This window comes from Boleophthalmus pectinirostris, unplaced genomic scaffold (genome assembly GCF_026225935.1).
Source record: "Boleophthalmus pectinirostris isolate CB_2022bp ecotype Guang Dong unplaced genomic scaffold, ASM2622593v1 HiC_scaffold_9, whole genome shotgun sequence".
In the NCBI taxonomy this organism is placed as follows: domain Eukaryota; kingdom Metazoa; phylum Chordata; class Actinopteri; order Gobiiformes; family Gobiidae; genus Boleophthalmus; species Boleophthalmus pectinirostris.
In genome coordinates this window covers 32,531,004-32,550,052 of record NW_026571541.1, presented here as the reverse complement: position 1 = coordinate 32,550,052, position 19,049 = coordinate 32,531,004, and the positions used below count along the sequence as shown (strand labels likewise).

At 42.4% G+C, this 19,049-nt stretch overlaps 2 protein-coding genes across 3 annotated transcripts in view; both read right to left on the bottom strand.

The window, feature by feature from the left end:
* The window catches only part of LOC110174043 (neurobeachin-like), a 783,761-nt gene extending 783,614 nt beyond the window's left edge, over positions 1 to 147 (bottom strand). The window contains exon 1 of the mRNA XM_055166710.1: positions 30 to 147. Coding sequence (XP_055022685.1) covers positions 30 to 147 — 118 coding nt within the window. The remainder of the gene's footprint in view (positions 1 to 29) is intronic.
* Positions 148 to 1,792: 1,645 nt separating this feature from the next.
* LOC110174011 (stAR-related lipid transfer protein 13-like) overlaps positions 1,793 to 19,049 on the bottom strand; it is a 47,891-nt gene continuing 30,634 nt past the window's right edge. For both annotated transcript variants that reach the window (XM_055166912.1, XM_055166913.1), the window contains exons 7-14: positions 17,613 to 17,772; positions 15,341 to 15,539; positions 11,634 to 11,847; positions 7,682 to 7,796; positions 6,378 to 6,599; positions 4,732 to 4,949; positions 2,894 to 3,070; positions 1,793 to 2,781 (exon numbers count right to left, since the gene is read on the bottom strand). In XM_055166912.1, coding sequence (XP_055022887.1) covers positions 2,664 to 2,781; positions 2,894 to 3,070; positions 4,732 to 4,949; positions 6,378 to 6,599; positions 7,682 to 7,796; positions 11,634 to 11,847; positions 15,341 to 15,539; positions 17,613 to 17,772 — 1,423 coding nt within the window. In that variant the 3' untranslated portion in view covers positions 1,793 to 2,663. The remainder of the gene's footprint in view (positions 2,782 to 2,893; positions 3,071 to 4,731; positions 4,950 to 6,377; positions 6,600 to 7,681; positions 7,797 to 11,633; positions 11,848 to 15,340; positions 15,540 to 17,612; positions 17,773 to 19,049) is intronic.

Sequence of the window (19,049 nt, the reverse complement as noted above, 5' to 3'; positions counted from 1 at the left end):
TGAAAGTGCCGGGAGAAGTGCGCGCAGACTGAGCCGAGTGCGCTCTGGAAGTGGCCGCTCTTCTGGACGGATGCTCGGGGTCGTGGTGCTGGAGTGTGCGCGGTGCTTCTGTGGAGGAGAGAGGAGACTGGACACTTTCTGCGTCATTTTATCGCCATCTGCCGGTGGATTTATGAAGTTTTGCGCGCTCGGTGACCAGATTTTCAAAATAAAAAACTGGGACTAACTATGGCAGACGTGGCGAGGAGAAAAAATCAGTTTGTCGACTGGACAAAAGTTAGTTTGGTGGAAGACGTTTCGCAGCTCATCCAAGTTGCTTCTTCAGTTCTGGTCAGACGTTGGTGGACACTTCCTTACGTCTGTCTGCAGGAGGAGAATCCGTGTCTCATTCGTTCATTCGTTTTTCAATATAAAACCAAAAATAAGAAAATGAAACAAAAATAGTTTTCTTCATTATTTGTCTCCTAAACTAAAATGAAAAAAAAAACGGATAATGATTCATTTTTTTTTCAGTTTTCGATTTTGTGTTTAAATAAATAATTTAATGCCGGACTGAACCAGGACTGATCCAGGTCCGGGACTGAGACCAGACCAGGACCAGGACCGTAGGGTTTGAGCCTCAGCTTCGAGTTCCGGCCCTGCCGTGGGCTCTGGTCTCGGTCTTAGTCCTGGTCTGTTCCCGGCCTGGTCCGGTCTAGTCCCAGTCTCAGTTTCTGATCTCAGTCTAGTCTGGTCCAGTCTGGTCATGGTCTGGTCCGGTCTCAGTCCACTCTGGTCCAGTCTGGTCCGGTCTGTTCCCGGCCTGGTCCCGGTCTGGTCTCAGTCTTAGTCCCGGTCTAGTCCCAGTCTCAGTTCTGGTCTCGGTCTCCAGTCTGGTCCCGGTCTGGTCCCGGTACTGGATCAGCACAGGCGCACAAACGCCACAGACAATTCTATGGTTTACAGTAACAAATTGGTCACAAACAGGGACTCCAGGGATATTTCTTTTATAAAACTGGGGCAAATTACTGTTTTTGGATAAATCCACTGGGACAGGGGCCACAGAGCTCAGAACTGGGACTGTACCGGGTAAATAGGGACGTCTGGTCAGCCGAGGCAAAATGAGAAAATGTCTCATATTCTCCAGCAGCTTAATAAATCTGCCCACACTCCTCTCCAGATCTCAGGAGCTAAGCAGGACCGGGGCCTGGGTCGTGCAGGATGGGAAACCTGTGGGAATTTCAGGTGCCACAGTGAGACGCCAGTGTCAAAAACTGTTGTTGTGTCCTTAATAAAGACAGAAAAACACTGCACCCACAATAATCATGGATCTATTAAAATAATGGAGATGTGTGTGTGTGTGTGTGTGTGTGTGTGTTTGTTTGTGTGTAATGATGGTGACTGAAGGGGCGGGCGGTGCACATTGGCGCTTGCTTCTGTCACTCTACCCCAGGGCAGCTGTGATTTGTTCCAGATTTCTCGAGTATGTAACACTGTGACTATAGCACCACTTTCAACACACTGATATCATTTGGCCCCACAAAAGCAGATTTGGCGAGAAAAAGTAGAAAATAATCACAGTTTATTGGTCTGTCTCCCTCAAATACAACTATGCTGTTATATCAGTTACTTATCTGTATACTTTAAGTTCACTTTAATACTCTTATGGTACTTTGTAGAGAAATGTTTTGTGTGTTAGTAGAAAAGTTGTCAGGATGTAATTTCCATCTGTAGCCAGTAGAGGGCGGAGACGTTCCACTGGTTGAAATGACACACTCAAGAAACACAATATTCAAAGTTTTCAATGTTTAAATTGTTTTATTGAAAAACAAGTCCGTTGTTGTGGGTCCAGTACCTAAAGCAGGTATGAGCTACTCACACCGTAAGTCATGGGTCAAAGGTCAAAGGTCACATCCAGAGGTTTCGTAACACAGCACTGGCACTACTCAAGCAAAGTAAAACCAGTTTACAATGTGGACCATGTGCATCAGAGTAAATGTACCATAGATAAGAACTGGACAAACTGAATATAATAATTATACTTTAGATATGTACAGTATTTATAGTTATACACACACATGTACCACCCTTGGGTGTAGCACTGACATAATTATAGATTTAGATGAAAAAGAATAACATATCTGCTTCTCAGAAGCTTTAACATCTTAAATGTCGTAGGAACGACAACACAATATTCATTAATTATGACAATAATAATTACATTATTATTATTATTTGAAACGACACATAGTAAATATAAAATAGAATGGCAGGATTCTGGTCAGCACCGATCATGAGGCTCTGTCAGAGTGAGGTCCAGTATGTGAGACACAACGCTGTAGTACTGTGTAGTGTTTTACACAATACTATTTCAATACTACAATGTATGTTTTTAACAATAAATAAAAGTACTTTCTCTATTTCCCCTTATGATGTTTTTAGTTAACACACTGATTCTGAAAACACTTGAGGTTATTCTACAACGGTTCAGGAAAGATCCAATATTGTCCACAGACTGATACTTGTTCAAATGAGTATCGAGTTTTGATACTTGTTTTAGTATTGATTAGTATCTGATTTATGATACTTTTGACAGCCCCAGTACTCTGTCCAGTACATGAGAGACTCTAGGCTGTAGTACTCTGTCCAGTTTGTAAAATCATGAGGCTGTGCTGTGGTGCTCCTCAGATCTTGGTCTCGGGTCCGTCTGCGATCAGGGGGGTGAAGGAGTTACGGATGCGCGCGGCCTCTGCGGCGCACAGGTGACCGAAGGCTTTGTTGTACCAGTCTGGAGTCCTGCCTCTGCAACACAACACACTCTCGTTACACACAGGCTACAGACAGGAGCAGACAGGAGCAGACAGGAGCAGACAGGAGCAGACAGGAGCAGACCGGTGTGTGTGTGCGGTCTTACTTGAGGTCCACTCTGCAGATGTGGGTGAGTCTGGACTTGCCGGACCCACAGGGCTCCAGGAGGTAGTTGGACTCCAGGACGATGGCTCTGACTCCTCCAAAAGACGGACAGTCCTCGAGCTCTATGGACACAGAGACCAGGGAGCAGGCGCCTCGGGGCAGGTCCGTCCTCCAGGTTCTACACACAACAATAATATCATCTGTTAATATTCGACAGTAGCAGAAGTGGCATGAGTCAGTATTTCAAGAAGATCTCGCAAGACAAAACTGCCATAAGACTCTTCACATGTGAGGAAAATCATCTTGTGACATTTTTTTCCACGTACTTTTACATTTTCCTTGAATAAAAAAGGTTAAATTTGCTGAGTAACTCCTCTTGAGAAGCTGTAATACTAAAAAGCAAGCACTACAAGGACAACAAAACTCCACAGAAAAATGTTAAAGCCAAAATTGTGAACTGAATGGCACAATTTATTTATTAAAGATAAAAAAATATATATGAAAATCTTGTTTTGTCTCATTCCCGTGAGTCGAATCTCGTGTCATGTCTCATCTAGAAAAAATTGTGTCTCGTCCCATCCCCAGTAATCCATGTATAATTCTTTAATTCATTTTTCAAAATAAAACCAAAAATAAGAAAACGAAAAAACAAATTTTCTTCATTATTTGTCTCCAAAACCAAAATGAAAAAACGGAAAACGATTTGTTTTTTTCAGTTTCCGATTTTGTGTTTAAACAAATAATAGAAAAAACGAATAACGGACGTTTCCTGTTTCCGTGACGTTAAGTGCGGTGCTGGACTGAACCAGGACTGAACCAGGACTGAACAACCTGACTAACCAGGTCTAAAACAGGTCTAAACCAGGTCTAAACCAGGTCTAAACCGGTCTGATCCTAGTCCCAGTCCTGATCTGGTCCCGGGCTCAGTCCCAGTCTCAATCACAGTCTGGTCCCAGTCTGGTCCCGGTCCCAGTCTCGGTCTGGGTCTGGTCCCAATCTCAATCACGGTCTGGTCCTGGTCTCAGTCCCAGTCTGGTCCCAGTATCAGTCCCGGTCTGGTCCCGGTCTCAGTCCTGGTCTGGTCCCGGTCCTGGTCCAGGTCTCAGTCCAGGTCTCAGTCCTGATCACCTGACAGTCTACGCAGGTGCACCTCAGGGCCCGTCCCAACACTCATTCCTGGTTTAGTGCTGATTTAGTTCTGGTTTAGTCCTGGTTTTAATCCTGGTTTAGTTCTGGTTCAGTCCTGGTTCAGTTCGACATCACAGTTTAAGTCACGTAAAACGGTCGTTATTCGTTTTTTCCATTATTCATTTAAACACAAAATCGAAAAATGAAAAAACAAATCATTATCCGTATTTTCATTTTGGTTTTGGAGACAAATAATAAAGAAAATTGCTTTTTCGTTTTCTTATTTTTGGTTTTATTTTGAAAAACAAATGAACGAATGATACACAGATTCCCAGTTAATGCCATTTTTATAGAGACAAACAAAAGTCACAACCCACATAAGTTGGACACGATTATTTTTGTTTTACTGCACATCGCTCTAGGTTTGTGAAGTCGTAGTGTATTGTTTTATATCCTACTCTTGTATATTTATGAAAAACATCAGTGCAAAGGAGCAGATGACATATAAAACCACTTCAGGCGTGTTTTTGATGAGGGAACAACTTTATAACACGGTAGTCAGTTTTACATAATACCCTCTCTTTAAGGGAACGTTCACATTTGCCCACAAACCAAATCAAAAGAGGGACTAAACCCGGGACTTCACCGGGACTAGACCATAAACCAGACCTAAAGAAGGACTCTGTATACAGCAGCACAGCGAGGACTCACCGCAGCAGCACGAAGTCTCTGCTGGGGTGGGGGGGCATACAGTTGAGGGAGTACTGGAAGACCTCCGTGTGTCTGTCCAGGGTCTCGCACACTTTCCACTGCAGCAGGTCCACGTCCCACAGGTGGCGCTCTCGCAGCACCCGGTTCAGGACCACAGAGGGAGGGGCTTCCACCTCCACCGACACCTTCCAGCGACGCAGCAGGTTCCCATCTCCGACCTGAGGACACAAGACAAGCTCAGAATGAAGAACGGGCGAGAATGGGGCAATAAACAATAATATCGTTTCTCGTGATAAAAAAGGCAACGGGAACACAGCTTCTGAAGTGAGGCGGCTGGGATGAGGATCAGCTCTTCTAAGTCCGAGGCCATGGTTCTGGACTGGAAAAAGGTGGCTTGTCCTCTCCGGGTGGGTGGAGAGTCCTGCCTCTAGTGGAGGAGTTCAAGTATCTCGGGGTGAGTGAGGGGAGGATGGAGCGTGAGATTGACAGGCAGATCGATGCAGCGTCGGCAGTGATGTGGTCGCTGTATCGGACCGTTGTGGTGAAGAGGGAGCTGAGTTGAAAGGTGAAGCTCTCGATTTACCGTCAATCTACGTTCCTCCCCTCACTTATGGTCATGAGCTCTGGGTAATGACCGAAAGAACGAGATCATGGATACAAGCGGCCGAAATGAGTTTCCTCCGCAGGGTGGTTGGGCGCTTCCTTAGAGATAGGGTGAGGAGCTCAGTCACATGAGAGGAGCTCGGAGTAGAGCCGCTGTTCCTCCAAGTGGAGAGGAGCAGCTGAGGGAAGGACATCTGTTCCCGGTGCCTCCTGGGCGCCTTCCTTGGGAGGTGTTCTGGACACAATCCACTGGGAGATGGCACAAGAAGAAGACCCAGGACATGCTGGAAGGATTATGTCTCTTGGCTGGCCTGGGAACGCCTTGGGGGAGCTGGAAAAAGTGTCCAGGGTGAAGAAGTCTGGGAGTCCCTGCATAGACTGCTGCCCCCACGACCCGGCCCCGGATAAGCGGAAGAAAATGGATGAATGGGTGATTAAAAAGGTAGACCGTGTGACATGTTATATAATCGCCAACAAAATTAATCACCATTTTATCACCAGAATGTGCTGAAAAAAAGTTGCTTATCCTTGATGTTTTCTTCTAGATCATTGTTGTTTTCACTCATAAAGTACAATTCTGTAACAGTTTAAATATTGAACATATTCATAATATTAAAAGTATAATTAACCATGATAATAGTGACCAGGCCCGTCAACAGAAATTTGGGGACTTGGGGCAAAAAGCATCACGCAGGTCCTCCTCTAATATCATTTATTAGGAAGCCTGGGGCCCGGGACAACAGACCTCTTTGTCCCTCCCTGTCTTCTGCCCTGATCATAACACCAAATTTCAATATTGTAAAATTGTGCTTAGAACAGAAATGAGGTATAAACATATAATATACTGTAGCTTATTAATGTCTAATAAATAAGGTAACTAATTCTAAAGCATTACCAAACTGTAAATTGTAACGATCATTTTTACCAGACTGTATACAACCCATGACCCGCGTTCACTTTACAGTATCTCTCTATAAATCTGTAAAGTCCATAGCAAAAGAATCTGTCATCAGTTTTTCTTAGTTCTTGTCCATAGCACCCACCTTCTTGTAGTGCAGCTCGGTGTTGTCGGCGCTGGTGCAGGAGACCCAGTGCTTGGACTTCTCGCGGGCGTCTCGGAGAAAAGCCTGCAGCCTGTTCTCCATGTGGGTGTGGTAGGTCCCGTCGTCCTCCTCCAGCTGCCTGCAGAGCTCGTCCATGGTGGGGGCGTGCATGTCCGCCTCCACGTACGAGTTACGAGACTGGGTCACCATCTCGTGAGGGATCTGAGGGGGGCAGAGGGACACAGAGTCAGACACAAAGCGCGTAAGAGTCTGGGATTATTTATGACTTTCTTTCCCAGTCTGGCCATTTTTTAGGTTTAAAATTTTACTTCTTAGTTGAAAACATAACATCACACTACAGGTAATTCCAAAACCATGATGTGGTGTGGGCCAAAACTCCTCTAATGCACACAGAGATTATTATTTAACAAATAAAAAACACGTTTATTCTGTTGAAATCATGTTTAAAGTATCAGAAAATGTGTTTTGTAAGTATAAATTCTGCCTAAATTTAGGACTCTAAAATAGAACTCTCTACTTCCTGTAATTTCCAACATATTTTTCAACTTTTCTTCACAAACTGCTTCTCGGTTGGTGTAAAACTATAATTTATATTTACAACAGGTATTATAGCACCAAATTAACAAAAAATTAAAGACTAATCTAAACTTATCATACACATTTTATTCGTATTTAGGCTTCTAGCTTCACTGACTTTTGTTTTGGGCCAAGTAGAGCTGCAACGATTAAATCAGAATAGCTGTGACTATATAAATAATTCTAATTAGATTTTGATCATTGTAATCGTTTTCTGGATTGGAAAAGTAGTTATTAAATAAAAACTGCATGAATGAATCATCAATAAAGCACATTATCCATAAATATTCTCATTCAAGAAGTCTTCAGTCACCCTATTTCTTCATGGCTCATTATTATTAAACTTTTATATCATTATACTGTATGTGTCTTTTAAATCCATTGGTTTCAGACTGATAAAATTAACAATTACAATTTGCACTTTCAAGTAACAATTTTAAACTAAATATATCTTTGGTAAAGTCCTCAGAATGTTTCAGATAAGAGGAAAAAGGAAGCCATGAATACAAACATGATTATTCTCTCCCACAGTTACAATCTCATGTTAAGTGAAGCTGAAACAAACTATTATCCTTCAAGTCGCCTTTAAACAGAAAAAACTGAGCCCAACACTACTGGATGTACATTTCTTTTCAGACGAGCTTAATGTGAGATAGAAACTTGTCGATGAGAAATGAACCGGTCACATCCACAAAAAGCTGTCGTACCTCAAAGAGCCTGTTGCACTCGGTGATCATGTGGGCCAGACCCTGTGTGGCGGCTAAGTTCTCGTTGAGGTCCTTCTGGTCTGGTCGTCCTGTGGAGTATTTCTTCTGTAAGGCCCTGGGTCAAACGCAAAGCACATCATCCACAAGGTTAGAAATGTAACTGTTACCTTTGATTTATTTATTTAGCACAAATATAATATATAATAATAGTAAAAAAGCACACTAGATAAAAATAGGTGCCAAAAGAGGCAAAAAAAAAGCCCCAAATGGGTAAGTCTCCACCTTATGAATACATTAAAATTGAACATCAAACATTTAGACTTTAGACATTTATCTACATTTATACATTTGATTCAAACATGGATTAAAATACAAAGAAACATCCCACAATTGAATAGAAATAATAACAGTGATAAACCTATAGTTATGGCAATAAAACTAAAACCATATTTTTATAATTTTTATTTTCTGGTCAATATTACTATTACTACTGTATTTTTTATTTTATTATTATTTTTGTATATTTATTCTTAAAATGTTTATTATTATATTTTTTTTTCTTTCTCTCTCTTAATTTTATTAAATTGTTGTTATTATTTTTGTTATTGTTATTATTATTATAGTTTTTTTTTATTATTATTTTATTAAGTTTTTTTCAGCATATGTTAAGAGTGGGTGTGGGGAGGGTGAATCGGGGTTTGGAAATGGGGAGGAGGGGTTTAAATGTGGTATTTGTATACTTGTACATTTTGTGGTATTATTGTGTGGCCGTAAAACCACAATATAGGAAAAAACCAAACATAAAATAAACTTTGTGTACACAGAAGTTATATAATACAAACATGTATTATATAACTTTTCTAACTTACTGACCTGTAGTTTGACTTTTTCTATGAATATGTAAACAGATTTTACAGCTCAGTTCAGCTTTTGGTGCTTAAAATTCTCCTTTGGGACAAATAAAGTGACACTGATGTACTAGTTGCCGAACCTCCTCCTTGAGATTATGAATAAAATAAATTAGTAAACAAGACTAAAACCAGATTAAACCCGAGGCTTTAGGAAGAAGTCGTCTTGATCTTGTGAGGCGCAGTTTGCAGAGGTTAAATAAAAGCTTGGTGAGTCTGTGCTCAGTGTGAGACTTTTACACGGGGACATGTGCTGCAGCCTCAGGCCTCACACGAGTCTGCTCTGTTTACTCCTCAACTTCACTGTGAAAAATACTACTTTAACACGTACATTTGGAGAGGATAAGAACTGGATTTTCTGATTCATAAGCTCAGAGATGTATTAAAGAGATATTTCCTTCATTTAATATCAATGAAAGTAATTTTCTGTTCAAAATGACTAAAAATATCTAATTACGATCTTTCTGAAAAGCTCTAAGATTATTTTAAACATACTGAGAATAATTGACAAGAAGATTGAAATATGAATTATAAACTAATACAAGAAGCACAATTCAGAACATCAGCTCTAAACTATAGATCACAGGTGTCAAACATACGGCCCGGGGGCCAGATCCAGCCCTCCAAGACCTTTAATCTGGCCCTTGGCTGATTTTCTACTAAAATATTTTTATTATATTTTCTATTAAAATATTGGTAATTTTCAGTATCGCTTAGCACAGCAGCATCTCCAGCGCCTCTGTACGTGGCCCCTCCCACCAGTGCAGCACAAATGAAGACTCGTCTCTTTCCAAACGCTCTTAAAGGACGATCGTTTTGACTGTTGACCGTGACACCCTCATCAACAAAATGTCCAACATGAGAAAAGTGGAGCCGAGTGCAGAATTTTCCAAGAAAAATTGACTTATTCCTATTTGCATACAAGTTAAAGTTAAAACTTTGTGTTGAAATTGGATTTTCTTTAAAGTTTCAGGTTGTTCATAATATTATAAATATTTGTAAAAGAAAGAGTTCATCAATTAAAAAAGATTGCTGTAATAGATTTGCGTTTCTCTGCACAAATATTTAAACTTATTGTTATTTTTGGGGTTTATATGACATGAGTTTTCTGATCCGGCCCCTTTGGGATCAAAGTAGGTTGGATACGGCCCCCGAACCAAAATGAGTCTGACACCCCTGCTATAGAGCCAAAGTCTCAAAAACTCAATAAAATGGGTTGAACTTGACATGGGTTGCCATACTTTTTATTTGTTTCTTTTGTTAACTAAGGACTCATAATTGCCAAAAATATCGCAAAAAGAAAAAAAATTGTTTGTGGCCATTTTAGTGTACGTACCCTTCATTTTTTTATAGAAATTTTCGAAAAATTTAAAATTTCCTGAAATCCTCAGTGGGTTGGGTAAACTGTCAATAAATACATTCCAGATGTGGTGACAACATTCAGTGAAAAAATAATTCTTAAAACACATTTCTACACGATTTTGGCTCAATTTAATGCAAACGAATAAGGCATTTTCCCACTTTTTTCCCCTAATATTTTCATCTTTACCTCACTGGCAATCAACTATTTCCCCAAAGTTTTGACATCAGCCAATATGCCAATCTTTTCACTAATCCCGTAAACTCATTCCACTGAAAAAAATTATACAAATTCAACCAAAATCAATGGATCTGTGATGATTTCATTATTACTTGGCGATCAACAGGCCCAGAACCTCAACAGATTTTCAGGCTCCTCTCAAAATTCCGAAAGTCACACTGGATATTTACCCTTGTTGGTTAAAGTCCACATTGTTAAACATCATGAATCCGTGTATCATTCGTTCATTCGTTTTTCAATATAAAACCAAAAATAAGAAAACAAAAAAAACTATTTTCTTCATTTTTTTCCCCACCAAAACCAAAATGAAAACAACGGATAATGATTAGTTTTTTCAGTTTTTGATTTTGTCTTTAAATGAAGAATGGAAAAAACGGATAACGAGTGTTTCCCGTTGACTTCCGTGACTGCGATGCCGTGACTGAACCAGGACTGATCCAGGTCCGGGACCAGACCGAGACCAGACCGAGACTGAGACCAGACCAGGACCAGAGCGAGACTGAGACCGAGACAAGGCCAGGACCAGACTGGGACCAGACCGGGACCAGACCGGGACCAGACCGAGACTGAGACTGAGACCGAGACCAGGACTGAGACCGAGACCAGGACGGGACCAGACCGGAGGCAGGTCCGGAGCTCGAAGCTGAGGCTCAGACCCCGCGGAGGCTTGGAGTCCGCTCTGGTCCCGCTCTGGTCCCACTCTGGTCCCGCTCTGGTCCCACTCTGGTCCCACTCTGGTCCCACTCTGGTCCCACTCTGGTCCCACTCTGGTCCCACTCTGGTCCCACTCTGGTCCCACTCTGGTCCCACTCTGGTCCCACTCTGGTCCCACTCTGGTCCCGCTCTGGTCCCGCTCTGGTCCCACTCTGGTCCCACTCTGGTCCCCACTCTGGTCCCGCTCTGGTCTCGCTCTGGTGCCGGACCTAAATCAGTCCTGGTTCAGTCCGTATGCAGCGCAAAAGTCCGGCATCGCAGTCACGGAAGTGACGTAAACGGGAAACGGCCGTTATCTGTTTTTTCCATTCTTCATTTAAACACAAAATCAAAAACTGAAAAAACGAATCGTTTTCTGTTTTTTCATTTTGGATTTGGAGACAAATAATGAATAAAACTGTTGTTTTTCCATTTTCTTATTTTTGGTTTTATATTGAAAAACGAATGAATGATATGCGGATTATCATGGTCTAGGCATCTTTTTAATTTGAACATCTGTTCTAGGGTGAGCAGCTTTTATGCAGAATAAAACTGGAGATTTTGTTGTTTGTGGAGGAAATTACTACAAAATTTGCAGCCTTTGTGAGATTCTAATTGAGTCCATTTAAATCATGATCTGGAGTCATTTGTGATTAATCATGCTGCTCTAACTGATCACTGTGTAGTTCTTTTCTCTCTTGTTTGTACCAGACTGTGACACAAACACGTCCTCTCTCCTCCTGTGTCTTACTTGTGAGACAGGTTGTCCTTCTTGAGCAGGTTGAGGTGGAACAGAGACGGGGCGAGGCACACGGCGATGTTCATGGGCGTCATGTGATTCTCCTGCACAGAGGAAGTGACGTCGCTGAGGAAGCAGAGCAGCGTCTGCAGCACCTCGCGGTTCTCGTCCGACATGAGCATGATGGCCGCCTGCACCGCCTGCACGCGCTGCTCTTTGGGCACGTCTGAAAACACAGGAAAGGTTCACATGGACTGTGGATACAGATATGTATAAATAAAAATAAAAAAACAACATTCTGCGACCACTGAACCAGGACTAAACCAGGACTGAACCAGGACTAAACCAGGACTGAACCAGGACTAAACAGGACTAAACCAGGACTAAAACCAGGACTAAACCAGGTGTAAACTAGGACTAAACCAGGACTGAACCAGGACTAAACCAGGTCTAAACCAGGACTGAACCAGATCTAAACCAGGATTAAAACAGGACTAAACCAGGATTTAACCAGGTCTAAACCAAGTCTAAACAAGGACTGAACCAGTACTAAACCAGGACTAAACCAGGTCTAAACTAGGTCTAAACTAGGACTAAACCAGGACTGAACCAGGACTGAACCAGGACTAAACCAGGACTAAACCAGGACTGAACCAGGACTGAACCAGGACTAAAACAGGACTGAACCAGGACTAAACCAGGACTGAACCAGGACTGAACCAGGACTGAACCAGGACTAAAACCAGGACTGAACCAGGACTAAACCAGGACTAAACCAGGACTGAACCAGGACTAAATCAGGACTGAACCAGGACTGAACCAGATCTAAACCAGGATTAAAACAGGACTAAACCAGGATTTAACCAGGACTAAACCAGGACTAAATCAGGACTGAACTAGGACTAAACCAGGTGTAAACTAGGACTAAACCAGGACTGAACCAGGACTAAACCAGGTCTAAACCAGGACTGAACCAGATCTAAACCAGGATTAAAACAGGACTAAACCAGGATTTAACCAGGTCTAAACCAAGTCTAAACAAGGACTGAACCAGTACTAAACCAGGACTAAACCAGGTCTAAACTAGGTCTAAACTAGGACTAAACCAGGACTGAACCTAGCCTAAACCAGGACTAAACCAGGACTGAACCAGGATTAAACCAGGTCTAAACCCACTACACCCCTGGTAGTACTGTATGACATCACAAGGTGGAACAGTGTGTTTTCAGACTGAGAACTCAGAACTCAGCCTAAATATGCAGGATTTTTGTGTTTAAACGTGTGAATGAAACAAAAACCAACTCCCGGTCTGTTCATGATGAGGAAACAACATCATAACACAAATCAGAAAACAGCGTAAAGAGTTCACATGGTCTGGAGATACACCAACGACCAGACTGGTGTCAGCTGAAAGGACTTTAACGGTGCATTGCTTTTTGGTGGTGGGTGGACATGCTTTTCTCCAGATGTTGTTGGTTTGTCTGGAATGTTTCACAGTGTGGCTTTAAACTTTTCTATCATCATGGAGACCAAACCAGACCAAGTTGGAAATGAGCTGGAAAGTCCCCCTGAAGTGTACCTTTTATCAAACTAAGTTAGTTTATCTATATACATATAAAAAAAATAAATAAAAAAAAACTAAACAGGTCTAAACCAGGTCTAAACCAGGACTAAACCAGGACTAAACCAGGACTAAACCAGGACTAAACCAGGTCTAAACCAGGTCTAAACCAGGTCTAAACCAGGACTAAAACTAAACCAGGTCTAAACCACTAAACCAGGACTAAACCAGGACTAAAACCAGGACTAAACCAGGTCTAAACCAGGTCTAAACCAGGACTAAACCTAAACCAGGTCTAAAACCAGGACTAAACCAGGACTAAAACCAGGACTAAACTAGGTCTAAACCAAGTCTAAACCAGGACTGAACCAGGACTAAACCAGGACTAAACCAGGACTAAACTAGGTCTAAACCAAGTCTAAACCAGGACTGAACCAGGACTAAACCAGGACTAAACTAAGTCTAAACCAAGTCTACACCAGGTCTAAACCAGGACAAAACCAGGTCTAAACCAGGTCTAAACCAGGTCTAAACCAGGACTAAACCAGATCTAAACCAGGACTAAACCAGGTCTAAACCAGATCTAAACCAGGTCTAAACCAAGTCTAAACCAGGTCTAAACCAGGACTAAACCAGGACTAAATCAGGTTTTAGACTAAACCAGGTCTAAACCAGGACTAAATCAGGTTTTAGACTAAACCAGGTCTAAACCAGGACTAAACCAGGATTAAACCCGGACTAAACCAGGTCTAAACCAAGGACTAAATCAGGACTAAACCAGGATTAAACCAGGACTAAACCAGGACTAAACCAGGTGTAAACCAGGACTAAATCAGGACTAAACCAGGTGTAAACCAGGACAAAACCAGGTCTAAACCAAGTCTAAACCAGGACTGAACCAGGACTAAACCAGGTCTAAACCAGGACAAAACTAGGTCTAAACCAAGTCTAAACCAGGACTGAACCAGGACTAACCAGGACTAAACTAAGTCTAAACCAAGTCTAAACCATGTCTAAACCAGGACTAAACCAGGAGTCTAAACCAGGTCTAAACCAGATCTAAACCAGGACTAAACCAGATCTAAACCAGACTAAACCAGGTCTAAACCAGGTCTAAACCAGGTCTAAACCAGATCTAAACCAGGACTAAACCAGGTCTAAACCAGATCTAAACCAGGTCTAACCAGACTAAACCAGATCTAAACCAGGACTAAACCAGTCTAAACCAGATCTAAACCAGGACTAAACCAGATCTAAACAGGACTAAACCAGACTAAACCAGGACTAAACCAGGTCTAAACCAGATCTAAACCAGGTCTAAACCAAGTCTAAACCAGGTCTAAACCAGGACAAAATCAGGTTTTAGACTAAACCAGGTCTAAACCAGGACTAAACCAGGATTAAACCCGGACTAAACCAGGTCTAAACCAAGTCTAAACCAGGTCTAAACCAGGACTAAACCAGGACTAAATCAGGTTTTAGACTAAACCAGGTCTAAACCAGGACTAAATCAGGTTTTAGACTAAACCAGGTCTAAACCAGGACTAAACCAGGATTAAACCCGGACTAAACCAGGTCTAAACCAAGACTAAATCAGGACTAAACCAGGATTAAACCAGGACTAAACCAGGACTAAACCAGGTCTAAACCAGGACAAAACCAGGACTAAACTAGGTCTAAACCAAGTCTAAACCAGGACTGAACCAGGACTAAACCAGGTCTAAACCAGGTCTAAACCAGGACTAAACCAGGTCTAAACCAGGACTAAACCAGGTCTAAACCAGGTCTAAACCAGGACTGAACCAGGACTAAACCAGGTCTAAACCAGGTCTAAACCAGGACTAAACCAGGACTAAACCAGGACTAAACCAGGTCTAAACCAGGTCTAAACCAGGACTAAACCAGGTCTAAACCAAGACTAAATCAGGACTGAACCAGGACTAAACCAGGATTAAACCAGGACTGAACCAGGATTAAACCCACTACACCCCTGGTACTACTGTATGAAACAAAACACAACTCCAGGTCTGTTCTTGATGAGGAAACAACATAGATCAGAAAACACCACACTTTACGACATAGCGATTAATATGAGACGTTTGTGGAGCTTAAAGAGCCGGAGAGACATTTGTTCCAGTTCTTGAGTTTCTGGACTCACATTGGTAAATATGCAGGAAGGTCTCCCCGAGCTTGCTGGTGAGCAGAGGTTCGGGCAGGTCTCTGAAGAACTGCTTGACCATATCGGCCACGTCGTAGGCGGACTGCTCCTCGTAGTTCACGTGGTCTGGAGAGCTCTCGTTCAGCTGACGCAGAGCCTGGATCCGAGACTTCACCCCGGATTTACGGAACAGACCCACCTGCGGAAAGGAAACACCCCACAGTCAGTGATAAGGAATATTAATACTTTACAGCTGATGCCATCAACATTCTGTCAGAGTGTGATACTAACTGTAGGCCCTCCTCTGTTTGAGGCTTTTGTTACTCAAATCTGAGCTATTTTAACTAGGGGTGTCAAATTATCGCGTTAATTGCGATTAATTAATTACAGTCATATTTAGCGCGTTATGTTTTTTAATCGCGTTAATCTCATTTTTAATAACACACACACACAAAAAACACATTTATACATTTTTTTATTTCGGTAATTCCACTCATTGCCGGAAACCCACACAAAACGCGCGCAGTAAGAGCGATGTAAACGTCATGTTAACGTTGGCGGCGTCAGTCGCACAATGGACGAGGTCGTAGAGCCAGTAGAACAGAGTCAGCAGTGCACAGGTAAAAACACATTCGTGTCTTGGAAATTATTCTCCCGACGTGAAATATAAAAGAAAATAACAAATATAATATCGCCTACAACTTAAATGTCACTGGTGAAAACAACCTGCATAGACTCATGATGTCTGCACTACTGTGACCTGCCACATGAGGGGACACGCACACAAAACACACACAAAACACACACACACACAAACACACACAAACACACACACACAAACAAACACACACAAACACACACAAACACACACACACAAACATACACAAATACACACACACACACAAACACAAACACACACCTTCATCATCGTCATTAACCTGAGAGAACGCGTGGACCACGTTTCCTTCCGTAGTTACTGCGCGGACACCGACGTGCTCCCGTGAGCCGCGTGTGGATCGTGTTTTCTCGCGTACGCTGCGTAAACCTGCGCTTCCTCCTGTGAGCCTCTAAACCAGAACTAACACCAAGACTAAAACCAGGACTAATCCAGTCCAGGACTAAACCAGGTCTAAACCAGGACTAAACCAGAACTAACACCAGAACTAAAACCAGAACTAAAACCAGGACTAAACCAGAACTAACACCAGGACTAAACTAGGACTAAAGCAGGTCTAAACCAGGACTAAAACAAGGATTAAACCAGTGATCTCATATACACAGCATTTCTCTATCAATAATTTGGATGATTTCAGACCTGGAATTGCCAATCTCTGCTAATCTAAAGGTAAAATGTGGCTTGTAACTTGAAAACTACAGCTTCATGACATCGCAAGGACATTCTAATACGGCAAAATTCGCTCTTCCGATTCTCTTCGGCGACTTTACTCACGTTCCTGAAAATATCGACGTCTTCTAAATACATACCGCTTCGTTTGTGGTCGGCCCTGTGAGCTTTGCGTTCCTTTAAGATGGGCATGCGCACGGTGCTTCTGTTCGGATGCAGCACCACCTCGGGAGCAGGAACGCATTCTCGCTTTCCAGGAACCAGTGCGCAGACAAAGGCACGGAACCCACCAAGGAACCAAGAACCAGGACATGAAGGACGGTGCCTCTGGACCCATTTGACCAACGCGCTAGAAGGACGGCAGAAGACCAAGGACCAGACCTCCAGTCACGTCTTGAGGGGCTGCGAGTTTCGGCGAATGCTCCAGTGTCTTTGGTGCTGCTGGCTGCTGCTGTTACCCAAACTTAGTGCTTCTGCTCCTGCTTCTGTGCGGTGAGTTGCGTAAGTTCTACATGCTGCTGTTTTATGAGTTCATGGTGATAACTTGAGATGAGGACGGCCCACGGTTTTTACGAGTAACACAGATACCTTTCGCAATTGGAGGAACATCGGGAACATCGGGCTGATCATGTCCGGGTCCGTATGGGATGGCGTCTGGACTATTTTTATTTTATTTTTTTAGGCTTTTTAGGGGGTGTGATGGGTTAATTGGGAGGGAACACCCGTATTTCGCACACTGGATGCCATAAATCTGGGAATTTATGACCCAACCACAGACAAGACATGTAACTAGAATGCAACTACCGTCATCGGGACCGTCAATATGGCGACCAAAACAAAAATGGTCACGTGACTGCAGGTTCTCTATACCTCCACTTAAATACACAAATGTACTTTTACTAAACCACATTGTTCCAGTATTCTGACCTGGTCGAGGCACTGGCTCCTCAGGTAGCGCAGGGCCTGCTGCAGACCCAGAGGGAGGGGCTGTCCTGACCGCTGCACGTGGACAATGAGGGGGACTCCAAACACGTTCTTGTCCTTATAGTCCGGGACCTTCATTCTCTTCATGAACTTGGGGACAGCCCTGCAGAGACACACACAGTTACACATTTATTATGAAGTACTGGTGGTTTAAAGTTTCGAGAATGTGAAGATGTCAGACTCATGGGCATGGACCAGATTTCACCACAGAATTTGGTAGGATTCTGTAAAATTACACAATATTTTGACCTAGTACATTTCTCTAATTACTGGGCTTATCCAAATGAAACAAAAACTGACACCAAAGTCTGCCAAAGAGGTTAAATATTTGTATATAGTAGTGTTAAAAAGTCGAAGCGTTACTGAGTGTGATAGGTGTCAGTTTAAGGCAACCAACAATTATTTTAATGGTCAACTATCGTAGTTTATTATCCCGGTTATAATTATTAAAGCAGAACATTTTTAAAAAAAAAAAAACAAAAACAAGAAGACGGCAAAAGTGGCGTCACGTCTTCACTTCACTTTTTATTCCGCGTTTAGACGAACATTTTCAAGGGCGTCTTTGAACATACGGAAGTTTTTACGCCATGCATTTTCATCAGCTCCTCCTTCCATAAAGTTGTCCCACCATCGACTGGTTCTCCACGTCTCGTCCAGATCCTTCTGACTCGCCTGCGACGAACTGGTGCATCCAGAGTTTGACAGAGGTGATTGCAAATCCTTCTCTGTTCACTAATAGTATCTCTGCAGATTTTCTACATTGGTTTTGATGCCTCCTGTAAGTTTATTAGCGCTGCCAGAGCAACTTGAAGGTCCGACGCAAGGAAACGATCCGATATGTTTGTTTTTGTGTATTGTATGTATGTGACGTAAGCGTGTACGCGATGTGAGCACGTCTTTGCGTCTTGGGCAGTGTAGATGGAAACGCTATGATGGAGTGTATTCAGCTTTTCCACTCTGGAGGGTGGTTTCAGATTTTTTGCATTTTTAAGCCCCAAAAACGGCGACACTGTATAAACGAAAGGCACTTCCGATAAAATATTTTGTTGCTTTTATCTGCAAGCGTTCTCTTGTAAACAGACCCTCAGACCCATTTAAGATAAGATAAGATAAGATAAGATAATCTTTTATTGTCTCCCATGGGAGAAATTTGTCTTGGGACAGGGGGTAACATGTTTTATCAAAAAACAGGACAACACAACACAAAGCAGCACATAAACAAACACCATAAAACAAAGTAATATGAGACCAAGTCTGACCACGAGTGATGCACCACACCAACAGGACCCTTAAATTATCCTTAACAGGCAAACCCTTGCATTCTTCTGTTCTATTAATTATTGCACATTCCCTAAGCCTATGTGCAGTTTTAGTTTATAA